General features: G+C 29.7%; 1 protein-coding gene and 1 long non-coding RNA gene across 2 annotated transcripts in view; one reads left to right on the top strand and one right to left on the bottom strand.

The window, feature by feature from the left end:
• LOC107438776 (C-Maf-inducing protein) overlaps positions 1–23906 on the top strand; it is a 127075-nt gene that overhangs the window by 48667 nt on the left and 54502 nt on the right. Inside the window, exon 3 of the mRNA XM_043047724.3 lies at positions 10562–10612. Coding sequence (XP_042903658.2) covers positions 10562–10612 — 51 coding nt within the window. The remainder of the gene's footprint in view (positions 1–10561; positions 10613–23906) is intronic.
• Positions 19434–23906, bottom strand: part of LOC147816564 (uncharacterized) — a 127030-nt gene continuing 122557 nt past the window's right edge. The window contains exon 12 of the long non-coding RNA XR_015435440.1: positions 19434–19489. This is a non-coding gene — a long non-coding RNA (uncharacterized LOC147816564). The remainder of the gene's footprint in view (positions 19490–23906) is intronic.

Below are 23906 nucleotides of genomic sequence, written 5' to 3'. Positions count from 1 at the left end.
TTTCCTTTTTTTCAAAACGAGATTTTTCCTTTACCACGTTGATTTTCGCTACGAATTATGCAAGAGTCACAGTTCACATTGTTCGATTCAAAATTTTAACAATTAATTCAACCCCAATCTATTTCGGCGTATTTTCAGTCAGTAGCGTATGAAAACGCCATTCGTTTTACGTGATTCAAAATTTCATGATTTTTGGCAATTGTCAAAAATAATGCCAAAATGCTATTTTTTTTGACATGACGGTTAAAACAACATAAAACCATCAATTGTCAAAAACTTTCCAACCCTGCCAAATTATGATATTTTTTAAAGTACTTAAAAATATTTTTGAGTGCTTAAAAGGTGCTTATTTTTTATTGAATAATTTGGCTACGCACCCTGAATTAAGTTATATAAATATTTTAAACATTGGGGTGTTCAGCGTTTTTTTACAATCAGACTACAAAAACTAAAATATAATAATCACAAATTTAAATTATTTGGAGCATTTGCTATCAGTGATCGACTCCAAATAAACTGGGATACAGAATGTTTCTTTTTATCTTTGCAATATTTTTGAATTCATTATTCTGAATAGTAATTGGGTTTATTTTAGATGGTTATAAATTTACACTAATTAATTTTAAAACAGAGAGAAGTGAAATTGTCATAATATTTATAAAAGAAAATCTTCAAATTGATTTTTGCAAATCAGGCTAACTTGAAATTCTTTTTAGCATATTATTTAGCAAGCACGATTGATTCAATTATAAATATCTATCCTTCATACAGGTTTATATTGGAAACATATCAAAAATAAGTTTAAAAAATATCCCTCAAGGTAAAACGTATCACTTCCTGGTAATTTATTTACATAGTAAGTACCAAGAGATGTTGCGATGATTTACCGAATCTCCAATTCAATTCCTTCGTAGAAGTGCTCTAAATATATTGTTCGAGAAAACAAGACCCTTCTTTGTTTGTGAAGACTATTATCAACCTCAGCTGTCTGTCTTAATTCGAACATTGAGACGGATGCTGATCTCATGGAAGAGTTCTTAGAGATTAACTTTCTCCCTTCCCTTTACAGCGGAAAGAAAATAGATATTTGGCACTTTGTAGTAAACATTTTTCACTTTTTCCATGCAATACGCTTATAACTTATTATTTGAAAAATGAAATTTCATTCCACATCTTTTATAGTTTTCGAAAATAATTTTTTCTTCGCTTTTTTTTATTTTTAAAGTTAAATCCGTCTAAATAGTAGTTCGTTTTTTACCACGTTTATATTAACTTGCTTTCGTGTATGTCTGTTCGAGTGGAATTTTGTAATCGATTTTAAAGTAACTTCCCGACTAGCTACAGACATCAAATTTGGCACATAGTTCAGAATTGGATGACAATGCATGAAAATGACGAGAAAAAAGACAAAGTAAAATAAAATTAAATTAAACAAAAATTAATATTTACGCGATTGTCTTTTGTTGTCGATTCGATTATTTCAAATTAGTGTCACATATCAGTTGAAAAGTTTTGTGTAAAGTGAGTGAAAAAATTGAGATTTTGGAAGTGAGTACAAAAAAAAAAAAAATCAAAATCAAAATAATATTTTTAAAAACCACGTTTTTGTTGTGGAGAATAATAATTAAAAAATAAAAATTTGAGAAACGAAAAACGTGGGGCGTATGAAATACATAACAGTACATATACACATGTTCTTACTCATACACATGCACAACCACACACACATTCAGATACAATTACAGATATACATGCACATATTCTCATGAGCACACAAACTGTTACTGTTATGTATTTCATGCTCCCCACGTTTTTCGTGTTTCAAATTTTTGTTTTTTAAATATTATTCTCCACTACAAAAACGTGGTTTTTAAAAAAATTATTTTTATTTTTATTTTTTTTTGGATCTATTCTTATCTGAAAAGTTATTTTATCCAATTCCAAAATTTTATCATCTATTCATATAAGAAAAAGTTCAATCTCTGATTTGAAACCAGTTTTTGAGACCATGGGAAAATTTTTATAAATATTTAAGGTATTCTGGTTTATAAATTTTGGACATTATGGATTATTTCACGGATTGCAAAAAAAAAAAAAAAAAAAAAAACATTTTGTTTGTTTGTTCACTAGCAAATTTTGCAGAAGCTCCATTTACACTATATTGAACGGAATTTCTTCAAAATTTAGTTAGTAATTAACCATAAACTTTAATAAAAAATTAAGAACTTATAAATTAAATAGTTGTTTTTGAAAAAAAGGTATTAAATTAAAAATTGTTTTAACTTTTTTCTCTTATATTATATGGACCAAGACTATCTAGTTTTGTGAAAACAGTAATGAAACTAGCGAAAGATTTTGATGAGTTAGAAAGAAAAAAAAACTTTAATTAAACTGTTGTTATTAATGGAGGGTTTCAACTTTAAAATATGTTTTTTTTTCCTTCTTTTTTTTAAATTAAGGAATAGTTTATTTTGTTTTAGTTGTTTAAAAATACAAAGATACTCCAAAATCATTTTCTAAGATATTATTGCGAAGCATTTCATTCACATAAATTACTTTTATTACTAGCTGATTCTACAATTTAAAATAAAATATGAAAAAATTATCACACACGTCCAGCTATACCAAACGAAAGCAACATATTAAAACTAGTTTATAGCTATCTGAGATTTTTTTTTGCCAGAAATAAAGACATTCATCGAACTTAGAGAATTCTTAGAAACGAATATTTTTATGAAAATTCACGTTTTTGTTTTACAGTCTAATAATAATGTCCACTTTTTCTAGTTTTCAAAACTATTTTGTTTTTGACCGTGCGTTAAATAGAACTTTTCTTATAGCAATTTTAGTAACGGATTGTAGCTGTCAAACTTAACCATAATTGGATACCTGCAAGTGACGTAGTGTGAGTATCTCGATACTGATTGGTTGTTGAAGCGTGGCATTTGTTTACGTTAGCAACTCTTTTCTCCATTCTATTTCGAATAAGCCAAACCCGTCAAGTACCAATTCTCTTAAGTGACGCACTCTAAATTCTTTCACGAAGATTCTTTCTCAAAGATTTCAAATCGTTCACTATATATTTACGCAGAGATTTAACACAAAGACAGGCATGAAGCCATTTGGAACATAAACTAATTATGCATCGACGTTGCCAGGTACACAAAGCAAAAATATATCACGGTTACAATAAAATACATAGACAAATAATAAATCTAAATTACTTAAAAGAAGTAGGCAAGAAATAATTATATTTCAACTAATTCGATTTGCGATACGGCTCTATATTTAATTAACTTATAGTTAATTAAATACATAAGTTATTCTAACTCTACATAAGTTAGAATGTTAATTAACTTATAGTTAATTAAATACACAAGTTATTCTAACTCTACATAAGTTAGAATGTTAATTAACTTCTAGTTAATTAAGTACATAAGTTATTTTAACTCTACATAAGTTAGAATGTTAATTAACTTCTAGTTAATTAAGTACATAAGTTTTTCTAACTGTACATAAGTTAGAATGTTAATTAACTTCTAGTTAATTAAATACGCAAGTTATTCTAACTCTACATAAGCAAGAATGTTAATTAACTTCTAGTTAATTAAGTACATAAGTTATTCTAACTCTACATAAGTTAGAATGTTAATTAACTTATAGTTAATTAGCATTCTAACTTATGTAGAGAAACTTAACTCGACTTTAAAAAGCCATTTTGCTGATAAAGGTTAGTTAGCACTGACATCATAGGTCGCGTGTGGGTATGGAAGGTTTTCTTAAAGTACCTAATTACCTACATATAATAAATATACTATAATTAGCACAGTTGTATTTTTTTTCAAACTAAAATTTTTACTGTTATTTGTTTACGAAAAAACAAGGCAATTGAAATAATTATAATTTTGTATCCAAAATTTGAGTGAATATATCTTTTATTTGTGGTTATATAACAGACCTCCAGAATTCAGATTGTTATATTATTTTTTGCTTTATGAGAAATTTTGATGTAAATAATGTGAAAAAATGCAACAAAGAAAAATGAAACAAAAAATGTACTTATCACACCATAATTTTTATTAATGCTCTTATTTCACTTAATTTGAGTTTCAGTACACTTAAGCCGATTATATGAAACTGTTGGAAAATTCGATTCCTGTATATATATAATAGCTTTTTTTGTAGAGTGTTTTCGATTAATTAGTTACTTTCGTATAAATCTCTCTATTCTAAAAAAAAGTTTTTGCAGTTAATTTTGTCCCCTGAAAAACTTTTTAACTACGTGATGAAAATCTAAGATTAAGGAATCAATTCATTCAGAATCTTTCAGGGAAGACATTTAGGGCATTCAAATCTTTTACGTAATTTTAAATTTTTATTTATTTTAGTTTTAAAGCACGATTTTGCAGTTAATAATGAAGAATAACCGCCGTTCACAACAGCCAATCACATGTCTTAAAACGGCAAGCTTAAAAAAGCGATTTACAAGTCTGAATTTTCTTTTTCAGAGATGCAACCAATCACAAAATAGTTAGAATTTCATTCTTCAGTTTTACAACATCTCAACTTATTTCGTATTGATATATTGATTAATCTGATTATTTGTTTTCTAAAACGTTAATTCGTAAGTTTAATCTGGTTTTAAATCTTAATTCGATTTGTTTATTTACAAGTAATGCCTAAAAAGAAAAGACCTAACATTACTAAAAAGTCGCATATTCAGTTTAATATTGAAATATATGAAATCAAAGCATTCTTGGTTTTGCGAAGCAAACCAAGCAAGAATTGCGAAGCAATTCTCCGGGGGTTGGCGAGCGTCAGCGAGCAGGGGGCGGAGCCCTCTAGTTATCTAAAAAACCTTAAATAATTGCAATGATGTGTCGAAAAATATTGTTTTTACGAAAATTTTGTTTGGAAGGTAATTGAATACATTACCGACATGGATTGGTTTCTTAAGCTAATTTTTTTACAAGTTTTATTTGACAGTTTTATTTTGAACAGGATGCGTAACGTTTTTAAAAAGTGCTTAAAGGTGCTTATTTTTGATTTTCGTTTTCTAAAAGTCCTTAGAGGCGCTTTTTTCATTGAGTGTTTTTAAAAAGTGCTTAATTTTCCCTGTTTCAAAATGAGATTTTTCCTTTACTATGCCGATTTTCGATTCGAATTATGAAAAAAGACACAGTTCACATTGTTCTATTCAACGTTTTCATAATTAATTCAACCCCAATCTATTTCGGCGTATTTTCAGTCAGTAGCGTATGAAAACGCTATTCGTTTTACATGATTTAAAATTTCATGATTTTGGACAATTGTCAAAAACAATGCCAAAAGGTTTCTTTTTTTTTGACATGATGGTTAAAACAAGATAAAACCGTCAATTGTCAAAAACTTACCAACACTGACTAGTTATATTTTTTTAAAGTGCTTAAAAATATTTTTTGAGTGCTTGAAATGTGCTTAAAAGGTGCTTATTTTTTTGTTGAATTATTTGGCTACTCACCCTGTTGAATAATTTTTTAATGGAATTGATGAATTTCCTTCAGTCTTCAGCTTTAATTTATATTTTCCATACTTCACCTAACTCTTCTGCCTAGGGCAAGCATAATTAGATTTCTATTTTGAATGACATGAGTAAACATAAGACGTTATTAGCTGTCCATCTTCCTCGATCGATTGAATCGTTGGGGGTTGTTTGTTTTTCAGTAAAAGATTCCGTGCGTTGTTGTCCATATTTGTTTAACATCGGCTTTCAACAAACTTGCGGAAGTGTTTAATATTCCTAGCTGTTAGAATGATTTTCACTGCTTCGGTTATTTATTAAGGATTTAATTTCTAATGCTTATATAAAAGAAACTTTTAATGAATTTTTAGGAATTGTTTTTTAAAAATGTTTTCAATTTATTTTTTCATTTCCTGATTTTCATTTTTTTTTTTCAATTATATCTGAAATTTATCACATACTAGTTAATATATTTAATTTATGTACGCTGAAGAAATTTTTTTTTGTAAAACGCTCTATAAAAGTTCTCAATTATGAAACAAGTTTCATTATGAATCAAACTTTCAAAATAATCAGTAGTCTTTCTTAGGTTAATATGTTCGCAATTGATAAAGAAATCAATTGATAAAATCGGAGTTCCGCCAAACGAAGATCAATCATTAAGGGTTCCATGGCTGAAAGAAATTGGGAACTGCTGCTCTATCTATGTTAATAGATTCTCAAAAATATTTTTTATTCTGTGTTCTGATACTGTTATTAAGGAAAAATAAGAAAACATGAAAATGGGAGAGATAAAAAACAGATTTGCTTATATCAATATTAATAAATTACTTCATTTATAAAATATAATCTCGTTAGAATATTATAAATTAATGATTATAATATAATACATTATAATAAATCATAATCATTTCTGCTCGCATTTTTGAAAAATTCCAAGCAAAATTTCAGCATTATGTCTTACTTTCAGACACGACAGTAATTGCAGCCTTTGGGACATATATTCACGAAAAAAAATACGCTCTCATACATTTTCTCACAAAAAACATCGTTAGCAGACTATTTTTTGCCCTGAAAGTAATTTGCGATACATTAATGTTAACGCTCCCTTTGCTTTTTATGCTCATAGTTGCATTTTACAAGCTCGTAAACTTTTGAAAACCTATATCATAAAAATAGAATCAGTGTATAGTATTTTCTTTAGAATCTTTTTTTTTTCCCTGAACAACTTATAGCAGTCGGTATCTTTTTAACACTATTTGGAAGGGGGAAAAAAAAAAAAAAAAGAGTTTTTGTGCGGAAAAGTAACTAGTCAAAATAGGAAAGTTTTTGAAATGAGCCACCTGGTTCCTGTATCAGTCAGTTTATTTCGGAGTTCCGTGCTCTTAGTATTGTCTTCTTGTTATGTATGATTTATTTTTTGACCTTCATTTCTGTAATTCGTGAAAACAAGATTGGTTTGGATTCAATAGATTAGATCATTGAATCTTTGAATTGCTTACATAAAGGAAAATTATATAAATAAAGTAATTGTAAAAATTTGCATTGTATTGGGTTGACTACTAAGTTTCCGCCAATTTTTTTTAAAATTTTAATATTCTGCATATTATTAAATTTTTTTGGCAGAACGTTTTAAATCATTCAAGGAGGATATATTGTTCCACTGGAAGCTATTTTTTTTTTTTTGTTGTTGTTGTTTGAGTTGATTTATGTTATTTTCAGATTACTACACCTTCTTTGCTTTTAATAAAGGCTCTAAATAGGGTGCGTAGCCAAATTATTCAACAAAAAATAAGCACCTTTCAAGCACTCAAGAAATATTTTTAAGCACTTTAAAAAATATCATAATTAGGCAGGGTTGGAAAGTTTTTGACAATCGACGGTTTTATCTTGTTTTAACCATCATGTCAAAAAAAAAAAAAAAAAAAAACCTTTTGACAATTGTCAAAAATTATGAAATTTTGATTCATGTAAAAAGAATAGCGATCTCATACACTACGGACTGACTATACGCCGAAATAGATTGGGGCTGAATTAATTATGAAAACGATGAATAGAACAGTGTGAGCTGCGTCTTTTTGCATGATTCGAAGCGAAAATCAACATAGTAAAGGAAAAATCTTATTTTGGAAAAGGGAAAATTAAGCACTTTTTAAAAACATCCTGTGAAAAAAGCACCTTTAATGGCTTTTAAAAAACGAAAAATCGAAAATAAGCACCTTTAATCACTTTTTAGAAACGCTACTCACCCTGCCTAAGACTGTAGAAGCTGCTCGTGACATTTGTGCCTTGAAAGAAGAGGAGGCCATATCTGAAGGGACAAAAAAAAAAAATGAAAATTTTGACCTCAAAAATGCATCTCGTGTTGGCCATCTATTTGAGTTTGGTGTACACAATTTTTGGACAAAATTTCGCGTCAAGAGACAAAAAAATGACTGAGGAAATGGAATTCGCCCTTTATCGACATACTCCCTAAAAAAAAAAAACTGCGACAATTTAGTTGCCAACCCAATATTAAGAAGAAAAAACTAATGCTATTATCCCATTATGCATACATATTACTGCCACTAAACTTCACGTACATTTAATATGTAAAGCAACTTTTCTTTAAAAAAATGTTTTGTGTAACTTTCATATTAAAAATGAGAACATTTATCTAATTGAGATGCAGGAATATTGATGATTGGATTGTGGTGGATTGAATTTTGAGTTCGAAATTAGAATTCTAAAATCCAAGCGATTGGATTTTAGAATTAAATTTTTTGCTTCCTTATTACCACCTCCAGATGCTCACGTCTAAAGAGCTTTCTCTTTTTATTAAAAAAAATATTAATACGCATGGATAGATATAAATGTGTTTTTTTTTTTTTTTTTATAAAGCAACGTGGTTTTTTATCGAGCTCAGAATATGTAGGTAACATGAATGCATACTAATTTTTGTAAATGCGTTAACACTATACTGAGTACATCTTTGGGGGGGCTGATATCTAGACCATAATCATCAAAATGTGTGATTAAGAATTTTTTTTTCCTGCAAATTTTTTTAATATTTAAAGAAATTCTTTTTTCTAATGAAAGTTCATTTTGAATTAATTGAGTCTATTGTGTTAATTAATAAGTATAATGGGAAGGTAATTTCTATAATAAATGCATATTAAAATTTAATTTGTATTTATCAGATATTAATGCCTGCATCTCTACTCATATTTTTTCTTCTCCCTCTTAAGATTTGTCATCTTTCAGTAAACACGGGTCCCATAACTCCTACGTACTCCGTTACTCTTTCCATTTTTTTCGTTATTTGGCATCATTTTAGCTTACAACGTTTGATCATAATAAAAGGTGCATGTAATGTCATTTATGTTTAGCTCTGAAGCCGATTAAGGCTATTCAACACAATTTTCATTGTTTATTTCTTTACAGAAAATGGGTTCGCTAAATTAGTTTTATTTTATTTTTGAAAAATTTGCGGTTGTAGAGATTATTCTAAAGTCGTACATTGAATATTGATGCAAATGAACAGGGATAATGGAATTTTATTCACAAAGAACATGACTATTTATTAAAAAAAGATTATTTATTTCGTATAAAATTGACTTTGTAACCCATTACATCAGTTTTGAGAGATATTAATGGTTAATTCTATCCCATCTGTAGCAAAAACTAATTATTTCATTGTTAAAAAAAATTAGTCAATCAATTATTAATACGATTTTTTTAGAATGTTATAGCTTGAAAGCTTACGAATCACATTTGAATATAATTGGAAATGTTCTGAATTTATTCTCAGTGATAAGAAAATTCAGAAAAAGATCTAAATTTGACCGTCATTGGCCTCGTTCTCGTACTAAGTTAATACTATGTTTTCATAATTTATTGAAATTTTCAAAATTGTTCTGAAGCTTATTATTAAAATGCATATTTTCCTATCTAGCAAGTAAGTTTATTTGTAAAAATGCTTGATTGAAAATTCGAATTTGTTGTACTGATTTGTATCACTCAAATTTATTTTGCCTTGTAAGAATTGTATGCTTTGCAATTAAACTGTTATTAAATGAAATAATTAAAAATAAAAAATCTTTACAAAAAGTTATTTTTCGCAAAGAATTTTATCTTTGGATAAAAATATTTTGTATTTTTGTGTAAAAATTTGTCAATTCGCTTGAAAAGTTCTCGAGATATGGTGAAGTACGCAAAAAAAATAAAATTAACCCTAAGGAGTCGAAACTTTAGACCGCTCACCTGAACAAATTATTGGGACTATATTTCCCAGATAGTCGCTACTCCCTATATTTTGAGGGTCAGAAATCCGTATTCGTCGAAAAAAAAAGTTATGTTTATTCAAAGAAAGTACGTTTTTGGGTCTGACTTCGTAAATTAAAATATCTTCTGAACTAATTAATTAGCATATTTGTGGTCAACCCGTCGAATCATTCAGATTGAGTCCTAGAACGTGAAGATTCGATCATTAGATCACAAGTTATTCAAGATCGTACGTTTATTGTCTTGTGTACTGTTCAGAACACGTTAATAATAAGAAGACAAAATCATTGCTCGCATTTTCAAAATAAAAAAAATGAAGGAATATTGCTAATATACTATGTAAATACTGCAGAATGATGCAATTTCAGATTTTTTACAATAAAATTGCTTTAACATAAGCTGTTAGAACATGTCTTGTAAAGACTCCATTGACGGAAGACGCCAATAGAATCTTCGCATTGACATTACAATGGAGTCAATAAAATTGCTTTAACATAAGCTGTTAAAACATGTCTTGTAAAGACTCCATTGACGGAAGACGTCAAAGGAATCTTTACATTGACATTACAATGGAGTCAATAAAATTGCTTTAACATATAAGCTGTTAAAACATGTCTCGTAAAGACTCCATTGAAGGAAAGACGTTAATTGAAAATATATTTTATTCCTTTATTTAAGTTTCAATGCTTTGAAAAACTTACAGCATTATATTACTCTCCAGTTTTAAGTGTCATTTTCTTTAATATTTCTGGTCTTTTGTTTTTGGGAATTTCAAGTGTTTATTTTTTGTTTTTTTAGGTTAATAATGTTTATATGCGTGACCAATGGCTACATTCTATCTCATGGAAGGTGAGTACCCTTAAGCTGCTTATTATTACTAGTTATTATAAAATAAATACATTCTATAATTTTGAAATGTTAAAAAGTTTATTTTTTGGCTATGAAACACACTACAGTAGTACACTGAGAAAAAAGTATTGTCAAAACTAGCATAATGTGGTAAAATTTGCCGTGTTTCTGGCTCTATGGGAACACCAAAAAACTCTGTAATTTCTACCCAAGCGCTTTGGTAATAATTTTGATAAAATTAACAATGAAATACGGTTTTATAATGTATGGTAAAATTTGATAATTTTTATTGTGATACATTAGAGCAGTGTTTCCCAAAGTGTGGTACGGAAACAGTTTAGCGGGGGTACGCGTTCTTATGCGAAATACCTTGCAAAAAACGAAAATCACAAAAAAATATATTTAAAAACAAAGCTAGCCATTAATATTTACGATTACGTATTTTTTTATTGACTTTTTTGTTTGTTTGCAGAGCTAACAGTTAATAATTAGTGGTGTCAACAGCCAGTTGTGATTTTTAACTTTTGTGCAATTTTTTTATAGTAGAAAATAAATTCATTTTTTTATTAGTGGTACACAGCGTTACGAAAAATTTAGAAAGGGTACAGAAAAGTCATAAGTTTGGGAAACACTGCATTAGAGCATGGCATAAAAACTATTTATTCGATTAAATTTACTTTTCAGTTTTGCATTCTTTACTAAATGTGTGGTAACAGGAATGTAATTTTGAAAACCAGAATTTCCAATAAACCGTTATCATGTGACAGGAAAAATTACCAAATAAATCATTCAAATACTGTATATTTTATTTTGTTTATATTAACCAGAATTATGGCAAGGTTTCAATACCGCAAATAAATTAATTCTATTGGGTACGTTTTGACCTACATTATAACAGTTTTATAAATAATGAAACAAATACCATTTCCATTTTGTATTACTGTAATAATAATTCTTAATTTTTTATTTTATATTTAGATATTTAACTGCATAATTAAAAAAATAAAATATTTTTGGAATTATAAGGCCACATAATTTGTTAGTTTATAAAATTATAATTACTTGCTATTTAATGTTTTTAGGAACTATATTATCTGCCTATATTACTTAAGAGAGATAATATAACATGCCATTAGTGAATTAAGTCTGTAAGTCTGCACTATATTATCTACTTGGATTACTTAAGAAAGATAATATAATAAGCCATTAGTGAATTAAGTTTGTTTTCTTTATATTTAATGAATCCTTCGGCTTTGAATTATTATGCTAAGATATTCGTTATTATTTGAATTGTAATGGTTTATGTGCAAAAGTGGAAATTTTTTTGTTAATTGTTTAAAAAAGTACTCAATGGTTTTCGAGGAGGAAATATTTTCTTATAATTTGGTTCGCGCAAAGCATTTTCGAAATCATAATAGTAAAATTACTTCCTAAAAAATGGGAGGGGGGGGGGGAATAAATTCTGTTAATCCATCAATTTTTGGTATCAATATTAAAATCTACACCAAAACTTATAATAGAAAATGTTACTCTATTTTAAGCATTTCGAGTTGTATTGGTTTGGATGGAATAATATTATTTTTTTTTGTTAATTCTTAAAAGGAATACAAAACGGCTTAGTTTTTGAGGTTAATTTTTTTTTCCTTACACATCTTTATCCAAGCAATGGCAGTTTAAAGAGATAGGGAGAAAAAAATCTAGTCAATCTAGTTCATCCATCTTACAATTTCAAAACTAATATCTTATAGAAATCAAATTGTTAACATTTTGGATTATAATGGGTGACAACTTTAATATCATTAAAATAATAGATTTTAATTGATCAAAGAAACTCTAATAGCTTATTTTTTAATGTTGACAATCTATCAAATGTCAGTTAGTTACTAACATAGTGATTTGTAAAGATTTGAATACAATAATAATGTGTTTTTTTTTTAAAATTAATGGTTATTAAGATTATCCAATGACTTAGTTTTCAAGTTGTGTCAAATTTGTTCTTATACCTTGATCCAAGGCAAGGTTTTGAAAAATCGGAACTGAGAACCTAGTTTTAATAGTTGAACGTGAAGGGAGGAGGAGAATTCAAATATTCTTCTTCTTCAGTGATGACAGCCCTGGGTGGGCCCTAGAATTTTCTAGGATTTTAGTTTCCTCTGTTTGGCGACTGTCCTCCAGGTTTGATTTTCAAAATGTTGATGTTCTTCTCAACATGGTCGATACACCTAAGACGTGATCTGCCTCTTCGTCTTGTACCTATAAGTTTTGATGAAAAATATTTTCTTGCAGTTTCGGTCTTCCTACATTCTGATTAAATGTCCGGTCTATTTTAGTCTCTGAATTTTTATGCACTAGACAACATCAAGTTCTTTTAAGATTTTAGACAACTCTGAGTTAGTTGTTCTTCTCCATCAGCTGTTTACCTGAGTTCCTCCTCGGATACTTCGTAGAGGGTACTATAGTGCGGCTTTGAGAAGAACTCATCCAGACTAGAAGTCTAGAGCTGTCTGCTGCTATGGTTAAAAACTAGATCACATTTCTAATGGGGGTGCAATGGAGGAATGAAGGTGTTGATTGGTTTACTCATGCTGACCTTATGCAAAGATCAAGACAAGACTTTCACCCCACACCCCTATTCGAAGTGACTTTTCCTCGTAACCATGGTACCCACCACGACGCGAGACAGATGTCTGGAGGAGTTCTCTTGAAAGTCTCACTATACGTCTACGAAATATCGAAATCGAGAGGAAATATCGAAAGACGAGGAGGCGATTGCAATTTTTGAAAGAAGGGTTATCTTTCAAAAATTGCAATCGCCTCCTCGTCTTTTGAAGTCTAAGCCCAGGTCTCAGAAGCATAAGTCAAGACAGGTCTTATAAGAGTTTCACATAAGAGTAATTTAGTTCTTAAACTTAGAAAGTTTTTTCTCATATAATTTTTTCAGACTGTGAAGACATCTATAAATCAATTGTGATTCAAATCTTACAGTCCGTCAAATTTTACTGCTATCTTACGATTTCATTCGAATTTTCATTTCGATAAATGCATTCTAAAATGCTAGCTGACTGAGTTCTAACTATTTGAATGAAATATTTTTTTCTTTGGAAATTTCTTTTAGTTAATTGTTAAAAGAATACTCAATGAATACTCAAAAAGAATACTTAATGGCTTAAGTTTTTGATATTAATTTTTCTCTTACATATCGATCTGTTACATGTCTGTTTCGAAATCATAACAATAAAATCACATTTTTGTCGTTTAGCACAAAGAGAAAAATCAACAGAGCTTTTTATAACATTTATGTACAGTATTCACCTTTTAATTGTTAAATATTTTTATCTTCCTACCCGCCATAATGCATCCTGATAAGTTGAAAAGTTAACTGTCAAAAACACACATTCTAATATTTACATCTGGCTTGATTCCCGTATTTTATCTTAGAGGAGGATTTGGTCTTCATATTCTTACTGAGTACTTTTATGCTTCTAAGATAAAATTTATTATTTTTGATAAAAATTTCTTTCAACTTATATTATTTTTTTAACGAAATAACATCTTTTGGTGACAAAAATGTTTAATGTCCTTCTGTTTTATTTCATTTTATAGTTTTATGAATGACATAAAAAAAACCCTACGATTTAGTTATTCTTACGTACGTTTATTGTTTTTTAGTGACGAAAATGAGGCGGATGTTGTTAGGAATAAAATATTTTTTAATTTTTTTGTCTATTAAAATAAAGTTACGAGAGTTAAACGACGTTTCACGCGTTTTAAATCCGTAAAGGTTTTAACCTTAGATACGGATATAAAAATTTTGCTGTGTAGTGCTTCTAAACAGTTATTTTTCATCAGTAATTTTTTATCGTCTTAATTGTCTTGTTTACCTCCAAATATGATTGGATACCTGCAATTGACGTTATTATTGGTAAATCGTGGCATTTGTTGGTTTAGAAGCCAATCAGGTTCGACACACACGCTGACATCGCTTACAAGAATCCAATTAAATTCGGTTTAAATCAAATGGTTTGGAATTATCATTTCACTTTTTCTCGAATTGTAAGTATCCAATTACCGTCATTACTATTCATATTTCATTTTATAACCGTCGTTGAACAGCCGACCGAATAGGTTTATGAATACTAATATTCAATAAATAATATTTTAGGTTTATGAATACTAATATTCAACTCCGCTGCCTTGTAATTTTGAACCCAATCCAAAAGACAAGGGAACATCAGGATGAAGTACGGGAGAAATTTGCTTTCGTGGAGGACTTTTTGATGGAACTAACCAGCATTTGTGTTACATAGAGAGGAAAACTGCAACCTCCCACGGTTAGCCTGATGGCAAGGGGACTCTTACCCATGATCCGTATACCAACGAGGATATTTTAAGTCAGCATTGTGTTCGGTGCAAGTCGGATGCGGAATTTGTATTAATCAGCCACCCCTGAGATTCGAACCCGGTTCACCTCAATTGAAGGAGAACGCTCTATTCCCTGAACCCTCAAAGCTCGATTATTCATATTGAAACATCTGCCAATTTAAGATCACTTATTTTAGTGATAGTTAATTGTAATGAAATTCAAATTTACCATTATTTGCAATTTTTTAAAATATTTATATTAAAGACCAAAATATATAGATAAATGAAGGAATAAATAAAAGGTGCTGTCTTAAAATGCTTATTATATGGAATTTATTTTTACTAAATGTTTGGGTATTAATCTAGGATTATACCCAATATAGGCCCAAATAAACCATGTTTACCCCTATACTTAATGGATTATGTGGATAAATGCCCGAATAAATCATGTTTAAAAGTTTTCCTTGTTTCTGAATTCTTTAAATAATTAACTTTAGTAGTTTATTTTGAAATTTTAATAAACGAAATAATAGAAACGAGAATAAAAAATTCGGAATCCGTTTTGGTGTTTATGTTTTATTTCAATTGCTTTTTTTAATTCTTTTTATTTATTTTTCTGCTATTTATATCATTTTTAAGTTATTCTGAACTCTTTTGTGCTATTATAACTACGAATTTCTTGCAATATAGTTTCATCACTTGGCAAAAATTAGTTTAAAATGTAATTATTCATAATTTGGGAATTCAACAACTTATTCTGATCTTTTTTTCTGAGAACAAAAGCCATTCTTTATCCTTTCTGGATCATTAATCCTGAATCCATTTTGGTTATGTTTTATCTCATTTGCTTTTTAAAATTTTTATTTATTTTTCTGTCATTTATTTTGTATTCCAGTTATTCGGAAACTTTTTTGTGTTTTTATAACTATGAATTTATTGCAATATAGTTTCCCCACTACACAGTGAGCCAGCATCCAAGGTTTCGTGGCCAAAATTAGTATTTCGATAAAATTTGTTTCAGAATTTGGGGGTTTGGAGTTTTTATGTGCAGGTAAATTGAATTCATAGTTGAAATTTTGAAATACACTAAAAATACCGAAAAAAACAAAATGGCGGCTGAAACATGACGAGCAAAAATAAAAAAAATTATGTAGTACGTTTAAATAATTAAATATAGCAAAGAAAATATAATAATTTTCGTAATTTTATATTGAAAAGGAGAAGCAAATTATATTTCCGAAGTAATATTACAAAATAACGCGAAGACATGGAAAAAAAAAACATAATTTTTGTTTTTCGTTATATTTAGTTCACTTTTGCAATACGGATAAAATGGGGTAGGTTTTTTCGAAAGAAGAAACATCAAAGAAGACAACAATAAGAAGTTTAGCTAATTACCTAGTGGAACTTTTTTCAACTAATTTTCGAAAGTCATTCAAACATTGTAAAATGTCAAATGATACGATATAAACTATAAATTTGTCAAGAGTAATCCAACAAATTGAAAAATTGTACTGTAATTTCAGACTAATTACTCTGATAAAAATGTAACAGTAAGCTGACATTTCAATCGTATTTAACTTTTAATTCGTATTTAACTTTAAATTTAAAAGTTAAATTCAAAAAAAATTTTTTTAAACATATTTTTCATTACATTGTACTCTCGTCGGTTGAAAAAGTGAATTATAATGTTTGGAATGATTATGAATACTTAATTTAGGCTATATTAAAACTGCCTACACATATTTTTGTTAAAAATTTAATTTTTGACTTTTGGCCAAAGATCATGGTCTTCTGGCCCACAGTGCACGATTCAAATTTTAGTTTAAGAAGTAATTATTCTGAATTTTTGAGAATTTAAAAAAAATTATTCTGATCATTTTTTTCTGAGAACATGTCATTCGTTATAATTTTATTTTTGGGATGCATCACTTTGAGGTGTTTTCTTTTGTTGAATACAAAAGCTTTTGACCTTGTATCATGGTTCGTTAATCGTTTCCTGTTCCTCTATACACTTGGACGGAACTTGGAAATAATATCCCCACCCTAGGTTTGAATCGTTAGTATTTGACTCTAGCATTAATTATTCACGGTCTTTGATTTTAACATCGATAAAGATGCTTGTAATGATAGCAAAATGTTTCGCTGATTACATAACGTATTTATTTGCGATAAATATAAATAAAAAGATTTACTGTTTAAATATATAAATTCGTACTGTTAAAAAGCAAAAACCCTTACAAATTTTAAAAACCTGGAACATTTCAACTTAGTCTAAAAAAACCCTCGCAGGGCATGTAAAATTTCTGCGCTCCAATGCCCTGCGTTTCATTGTATGTGCTCAAATAAACCACTATTGCAGAATAGGCTTTCTTCCCCCACTTATTTTAAAATGATAGATTTTTTAAGGAGCTATTTAAAAAGATATTATAGAAGATGTCCACTAATGTCCGCAAACACACTCTCATCCTTTAAAAAATTTCGGATCAAATTACGGTATAAAGTACAGCCACTTTGGGTGTGCCATACGTAAAATCCATTTTACCGTAAAATCCATTTTTTTCTTAAAATATTATATCGTAGTTTTTACAGTGATATTTATTTAATTAGAGTTATTCAAGGATTTTACGTTAATTATCGCTGTAAAAATTTCGGTGTTTCATATTTTTTTGTTCCGTAACATACCGGTGATGCTCTTTAACTCTTTATTTTATAACCGTCGTTGAACAGCCGACCCAATTTTACGGGTTTACGACTACTAATGTTCAACTCCGTAGCCTTGTCATTTTGAACCCAATCCAGAAGACAAGGGAACTCCTGGATCAAGTATTGGGAGAAATTTGCCTTCTCGGAGGACTTATTGGTGGGTCTAACCCGAATTTGCGTTACATGGAGAGGAAGACCACGAGGACCTCCCACGGTTAGCCTGACTGCAAGGGGACTCTAACCCATGATCCGTCTACCACTGAGGATATTTCTCGTCAGCACCGGCGCAAGCCGGATGCGGAGTTCGTATCGACTGGGATTCGAACCTAGTTCGCGCATTGGAAAGCGAACGCTCTATCCCCTGAGCCATCGCGGCTTGCTCTTTAACTTTGTAATTCACCTCAGGTGGCCACTTTACCATACCTAGACACCATCTTTGTAACTATGGATAAAATCATTTGAAGGTTAAAAAGGTGGCTGAGGACGTGAACACTTTGTTGCGCTCTGCTGCTCTACATATTTTGCCATTTCAAAATATTTTTATTTTAATATTCGATTGCACTGATTTTGAACGAAAAAGTCTGTTTTTGGGGTTAAGCAACAAAAGTGATAACGAATAAATAGCAGGAGTTGGCAACGAAGCGAGCATTGACGTGCGTGCAAGGGGAGGGAGCAGGGGGAAGCGGGGAATAACTCCAGGCACGCAACCAAAGGGACATCCATTTAATCACTAAGGACTATGAAATTTTAAATCTGTTGCTGTTATTGTTATTATAATGCAATGATTTTTTTTAAAACTTAAATATTACTCACTAGCGAAATATTTTATGAAGAATCATATATGATTTTCAAACAAATTTAATTATAGAATTTATGTTTTTGGTTAAATTCGTAGAATTTTAAATATTCCTTACATTTAAGATACGTTTCAATACTGGGGAAAACAAAACATTTTTTAATATTTTTTCAAAGTGAGATTTTCTTTATATATCTTTCGTTATACCAATATATCTTTGTATCAATGTATCTATATCAATATATCTTTCTGCATACATATTTAAAAGTTTTATCTTTTTACCGTTTTTTTATTTGTTTATTTATTTTGTTATTTTAATCAGGAGTTACACTATTCTTTTCAGTAGCATCTTAATCGAAGTGTTTGTCCTGGGCATTCATACGCCTCTAGGGGTGTGACGCAGTCCCCTAGTAACGTCATAAAGTCGTGTTCTGCTTAGAAATGCCCAAGGCCGCTAAAATTAAAGACCCGTAAAAATCAATTTAATTCAAGAGTCTATTTTAATTGTTTAAATTTTAAATTGGAACAATTCGTTATTTTTTTTTGTTAATTTTTTGTGTTATTACTTTATAAGTTAATTATTTATAATTATTTGTTTCAATGTTACACATTTATAAGCTTATAATTTTTTACAATTCGTACAACTTTCAGAATTTCAGCGTTTTTCGCAACAAAAAATTTTAAAATGTGAAGCATTTCCGAGGGCTGTTAAGACTCAAAAAACACTCATGCCATTTTACAAAAGTTAAAAATTAGATTTTTAATCAATGGAAATTAAAAGATTATATTTTGGAATTGATAAAAAATATTATATTTGCAACTTCAATTTTAATGGCAAATATTCGCTAATTCGAAGTTTGCCTTTAACAATTTTAAAAACTAGGTTTCTTTGACGCCCTTTATTTTTTCCTTTTTATTTACGAATACTTTTTACTTTTTATTTTAAAGATGTTTGTTATTTTTAAATGAAAATCAATACAGTTTACGAACCGTTTTCTTTAATAAGACATCAAATCACAAAAAATAATAAGTTACATTTATCATGTGAATTCGGCATACTGATCTGCAGAAATTCTATGAATGGAATAGTTCAAGAACCCCATGTTTTTGACTTGTCAAATTTGTCAAGGGTCCTGCATCCTTTCAGAAAAGGAAAAAAAAAAAAACTCAACACGGAAGTTCCGTTATATAGAACAAAAAGAAATGGACGTAGGTCATTCCCTTTTGTGAATCACATTCATGCATCCTGGTGGTTGCTTACGTCATTCACTTCTCCAATAAAACAGGTGAATCGAAGCTTATTTTCTACAATTCTGATGAGTTGTTTTTATTTATCTTTTATGAAAGTGTTTTAAAATATTAATTTCGGAAAGAATGAAAGATTGTTTTAGAAAAATACCGCCGAGTTTTATTCACTATTTAACATGTAATTAGACAGAGATGATTGTGCTCCGGCAAAAATCCGGATTTCCGGATTTTTCGATAAGCGTGATCCGGAAGGTTACAAAAAATTATTGATCACATTTATGTATAAAAATTTTTAATATTTTATTTAGAAATATTAGAACTCGAATTTATACTTGGCATCTCTTTCATTTGTAAATATTTTTTTTGGTCGAATAATAAATGTGATTAGAGATAAAAGTAAATTTATACATAATTATTCATTTAAATTATGCTGCATATAATTTATTTAGAATTTCATGTTTTGAAAATATCAATGATTTAAATTTATAAAGACGTTATTTTCTGAAATACGTAATTAATGATTTTATTGGAGAAATTTTCAGGATTTTTGAGTTGGGCTCTCAATTACCCCTGACTGGAGAAAATAATTGCAGTTTACGTGTTACTAGTAAATAGAATTTTTTTTAAAAATCAGCTCAAGGTGTACAGAAAGAATATTTTGAAATGATTTATGATATTGGATTTGTATACATATTTACATAATGATAAAAGGTATAGTCAGAATAGAAACCGAAAGAAAATAGGTACAGGGTGTTGATCAACTTATTTAAGTTTTTTTCTATATCGGAATTTCTTAAACAATGTATAGTAACCTAAATCGGCTCGTGTTATTAAATTTTGGAGACATATAAAAAACGTTTATTTTAACCCATCTTAACGTTGTTAAATTACTTGTGAAAAAAATTATTTATTTACTGCTGTTAATTGTGTTATTACGTTTTATATTTTAATCATTTAGTTACTTAATTGATATTTTCCACGATAATTTTCCGTTTTTTTAAACCAAATAATAAAGAATATACTATAAAAAAAAATAAAGAATATACTATTATTATACGTAATAAAGAATATACTTTAAAAAAAAATCATATTAAAATTCGAACATCTTCGCAATACCATTTTGTCTTGCATGTTCTTGCGAACACAGTGTTTGCGAATCTTAATGTTTATCGATTCACACATTACGTAACAAATTCAACAAACATTTGCGCGTTTTACTTACATGTTTTTAATATCAAGGGTTAGAATTTTTTCATAATTACGCAGAAAAAATTTAAAAAAAAAATTCACTAACAATTCTATTTTATTCACTAAAGTATAAATCCGTTACAGATTTTAGACTACACGCATTTGTTTTCTTTTTGCTATATTTGTAGAACATAAGAATTAAATAAAAGCTGCGCGGAACTAAATAATAGTTGCCAGGTATCATAAATCACCTTTTACAACTGCGACCCGAACTTCTGCGGGGCCTCAAACACAAGAATTTTAAGTGACCACTTTTATTTGTTTATGAAGCTTTATAAACATTCCAAACGATTCCGAAATTCTCGTATCTCTATTTTCGCCATTTGGAATCAAATAGGCGAGACCGTTAATGCGTTAAGTCGCCAGTTTTAGATTCCAAGCATTTACCTGAAAATGACGAATGCTTCGCGGCAGTGGTAGGGAGATGAGGCGGGGGGTATGGATTGGTGTCTTCACCTGCCGGATAACACAGGTAAGCCGTTAAACACCTGGCTACCGTATGCCATGCTTCAAACTTTGGAAGGATTTTACGGTTTTTTCGCCAAAAGCAAAAGGATACAGGTGACTTACCGTGAATCGATGCTGGCGCCAGAGTTATGACAAATTGAGGGGTAAAGTGTGGCTTTTACAAGCCAGCTGAGAGGGGAACGTGTGCTGGAAATTGTTGCGAAATTTGAATGTTTTATGGAGAACACCGTATTCCGGACTTCCTTGGAAAAAGAGGGGGTTAGATGTGAATGAATTTGTCTAAACTTAAAATGATTTGTTCCTTTTTTTTTCGTATTCAATTTTTTTTTGATACTTTAATTTTGTTTCATATGTTGGGTTATACAAAATTGATAGCGCATTTTTTGAAATTTTATTTTGCATTCTTTAGATGTAAATATGTAATATAATTCTGATTTTTTCCGATTAAATTTATGAAAATTAAATTTATATATATACATAAAAAAAGGCCTTTAAATGTTGAATTGCTACCAGAAATATGAACCAATTCAAAATTTAAGATCTTTTGAACACAGCAGGATCGGGTGAAAAATCGTCTGCTACAGCGGTATCCAACTCATTTTGATTGTGGAATCCTAAATCATCGACCTTCTAATAACGGAACTAAGATTTAATAAATAAAGTTTACTGGCAGTTGTTTTTTATAATTTATATAATAGAAAAATTAACGAAAAACAATCGTTTTTATCGATAATTGTCTTAAAACTTGACTTATAGCCAGGCAGTTGAAGAACTCGAGAAATCAATTAAGAATTTTTTTTTTTTAGTCTATGCATGCGACTTGTGAAATAATTTTGGTTTTCATTGAAATGAAAACGAAAAACAACTATTGTAAACGTTGACAATGGCTATCAACGAAACATATTTCTCCATTGTTGAATTTTGAAGTTCATTAATTGTTTTATTTTGAAATAAAATGTTCAATGAAGATGTTTGCTGAGACAATTTTTTATAAGTGTTTATCCTTAAATAGTTATATAAAAGAGTATTTAAATTTATCTTCCTTTTTTTTGACGTATAATCGAAATATTAAACCATTACTTGGATCTTAATATAATAATAGGTTTCATAAATCATCGCTCTCCTAAAAAAATTTCTTAACTCTCGCAAGTTCAAATTCGGTCATCCACGTGCCGATATCTGGGACAATTCGTATTATTGATTTCAGCAATAAAACTTAGCTATAAAATTCCAAGGAATTGAGCACTCGCCTCTCAATGAGGTGACTCATGTTTCAATCACACCTATGGCTGGTTGCATGAATTCTGCTCCCGGCTCGTTTCGATCATAGTGCTGACGTAAAAATATCTCCAGCGGTAGACAGATCATGGGTTAGAGTCCCTTTGCTGTAGGCCTAACGGAGGGACGCTTTCATGATTTTCCTTCCCATGTAAAGCAAATGCTGGTTAGTTTCATTAAAAAAGTCTTTCATGAAAGCAAGTTTTTAACAATGCTTGATACAAGAGCCGCGATGGCTCAGGGGATAGAGCGTTCGCCTTCCAATGAGGTGAACCGGGTTCGAATCACAGCGTTGGCTGGTAGATACGAATTCCACATCCGGCTTACACCGACCACAGTGCTGACATGAAATATCCTCAGTGGTAAATGGATCACGGGTTAGAATCTCCTCGCTGTCAGGCTAACCGTGGGAGGTTCTCGTGGTCTTCCTCTCCATGTAAAGCAAATGCGAGTTAGTTCCGTCAAAAAAGTTTTCCACTAAGGCAAATTTCTTCCAATACTTGATCCAGGCGTTCACTTGTCATCTGGATTGGGTTCAAAATGACAAGGCTACGTAGTTGAACCCAAAAATTGGGTCGGCTGTGCAACGATGGTTATAAAGTAAAATATAAAATAAAATGCGTGATAGAGGAGTTCAAAATTGTTGTCAAAATGGGTTCAAAATTACAAGTCTGCGGAGTTTAACGTCTATAACAGAAAACTCAGAATTGGTTCGGCTATTCGACGCCGGTTTATAAAATAAAGTAAAGCACTCTTTGGAAATGTGTATTAATTTTTATATTCGTCATTATTTTTTTTAATATCAAAAGTCACAATTATACAGTTCGGAACTTATCACATAGACTTAGAATTTTGTGACTTATTTAAATATCTGCAAAAGGAAATTTGAGGGCACTGTAAGCAAACTACACATTTCTCAGCCGTCCACTATAAATATTTGAAATAACATTTATTAAATAGCAGTTCAGACGGAAACACTAGAAAAGTTCACATAAAAAGTTCAAAGTTCAAAGCATATGCATTTTCACTCATCTTTTCTTAAATATCATAACTGTGAACAAACCATATATATCTTCGACATTTGTCCGCATTCGAAAAATAAATACCTGAGGGTAAATGCTTAATTAAGGCGAGACCTAAGTATATTTTTTAAATTGCTTCCAAGTCTGAATTAAAGTTAACTGAACG

This window comes from Parasteatoda tepidariorum, chromosome 1 (genome assembly GCF_982258835.1).
Source record: "Parasteatoda tepidariorum strain Cologne lab strain chromosome 1, Ptep-v5.0, whole genome shotgun sequence".
NCBI classification, from domain to species: domain Eukaryota; kingdom Metazoa; phylum Arthropoda; class Arachnida; order Araneae; family Theridiidae; genus Parasteatoda; species Parasteatoda tepidariorum.
This window is presented reverse-complemented; position numbering and strand designations above follow the sequence as displayed.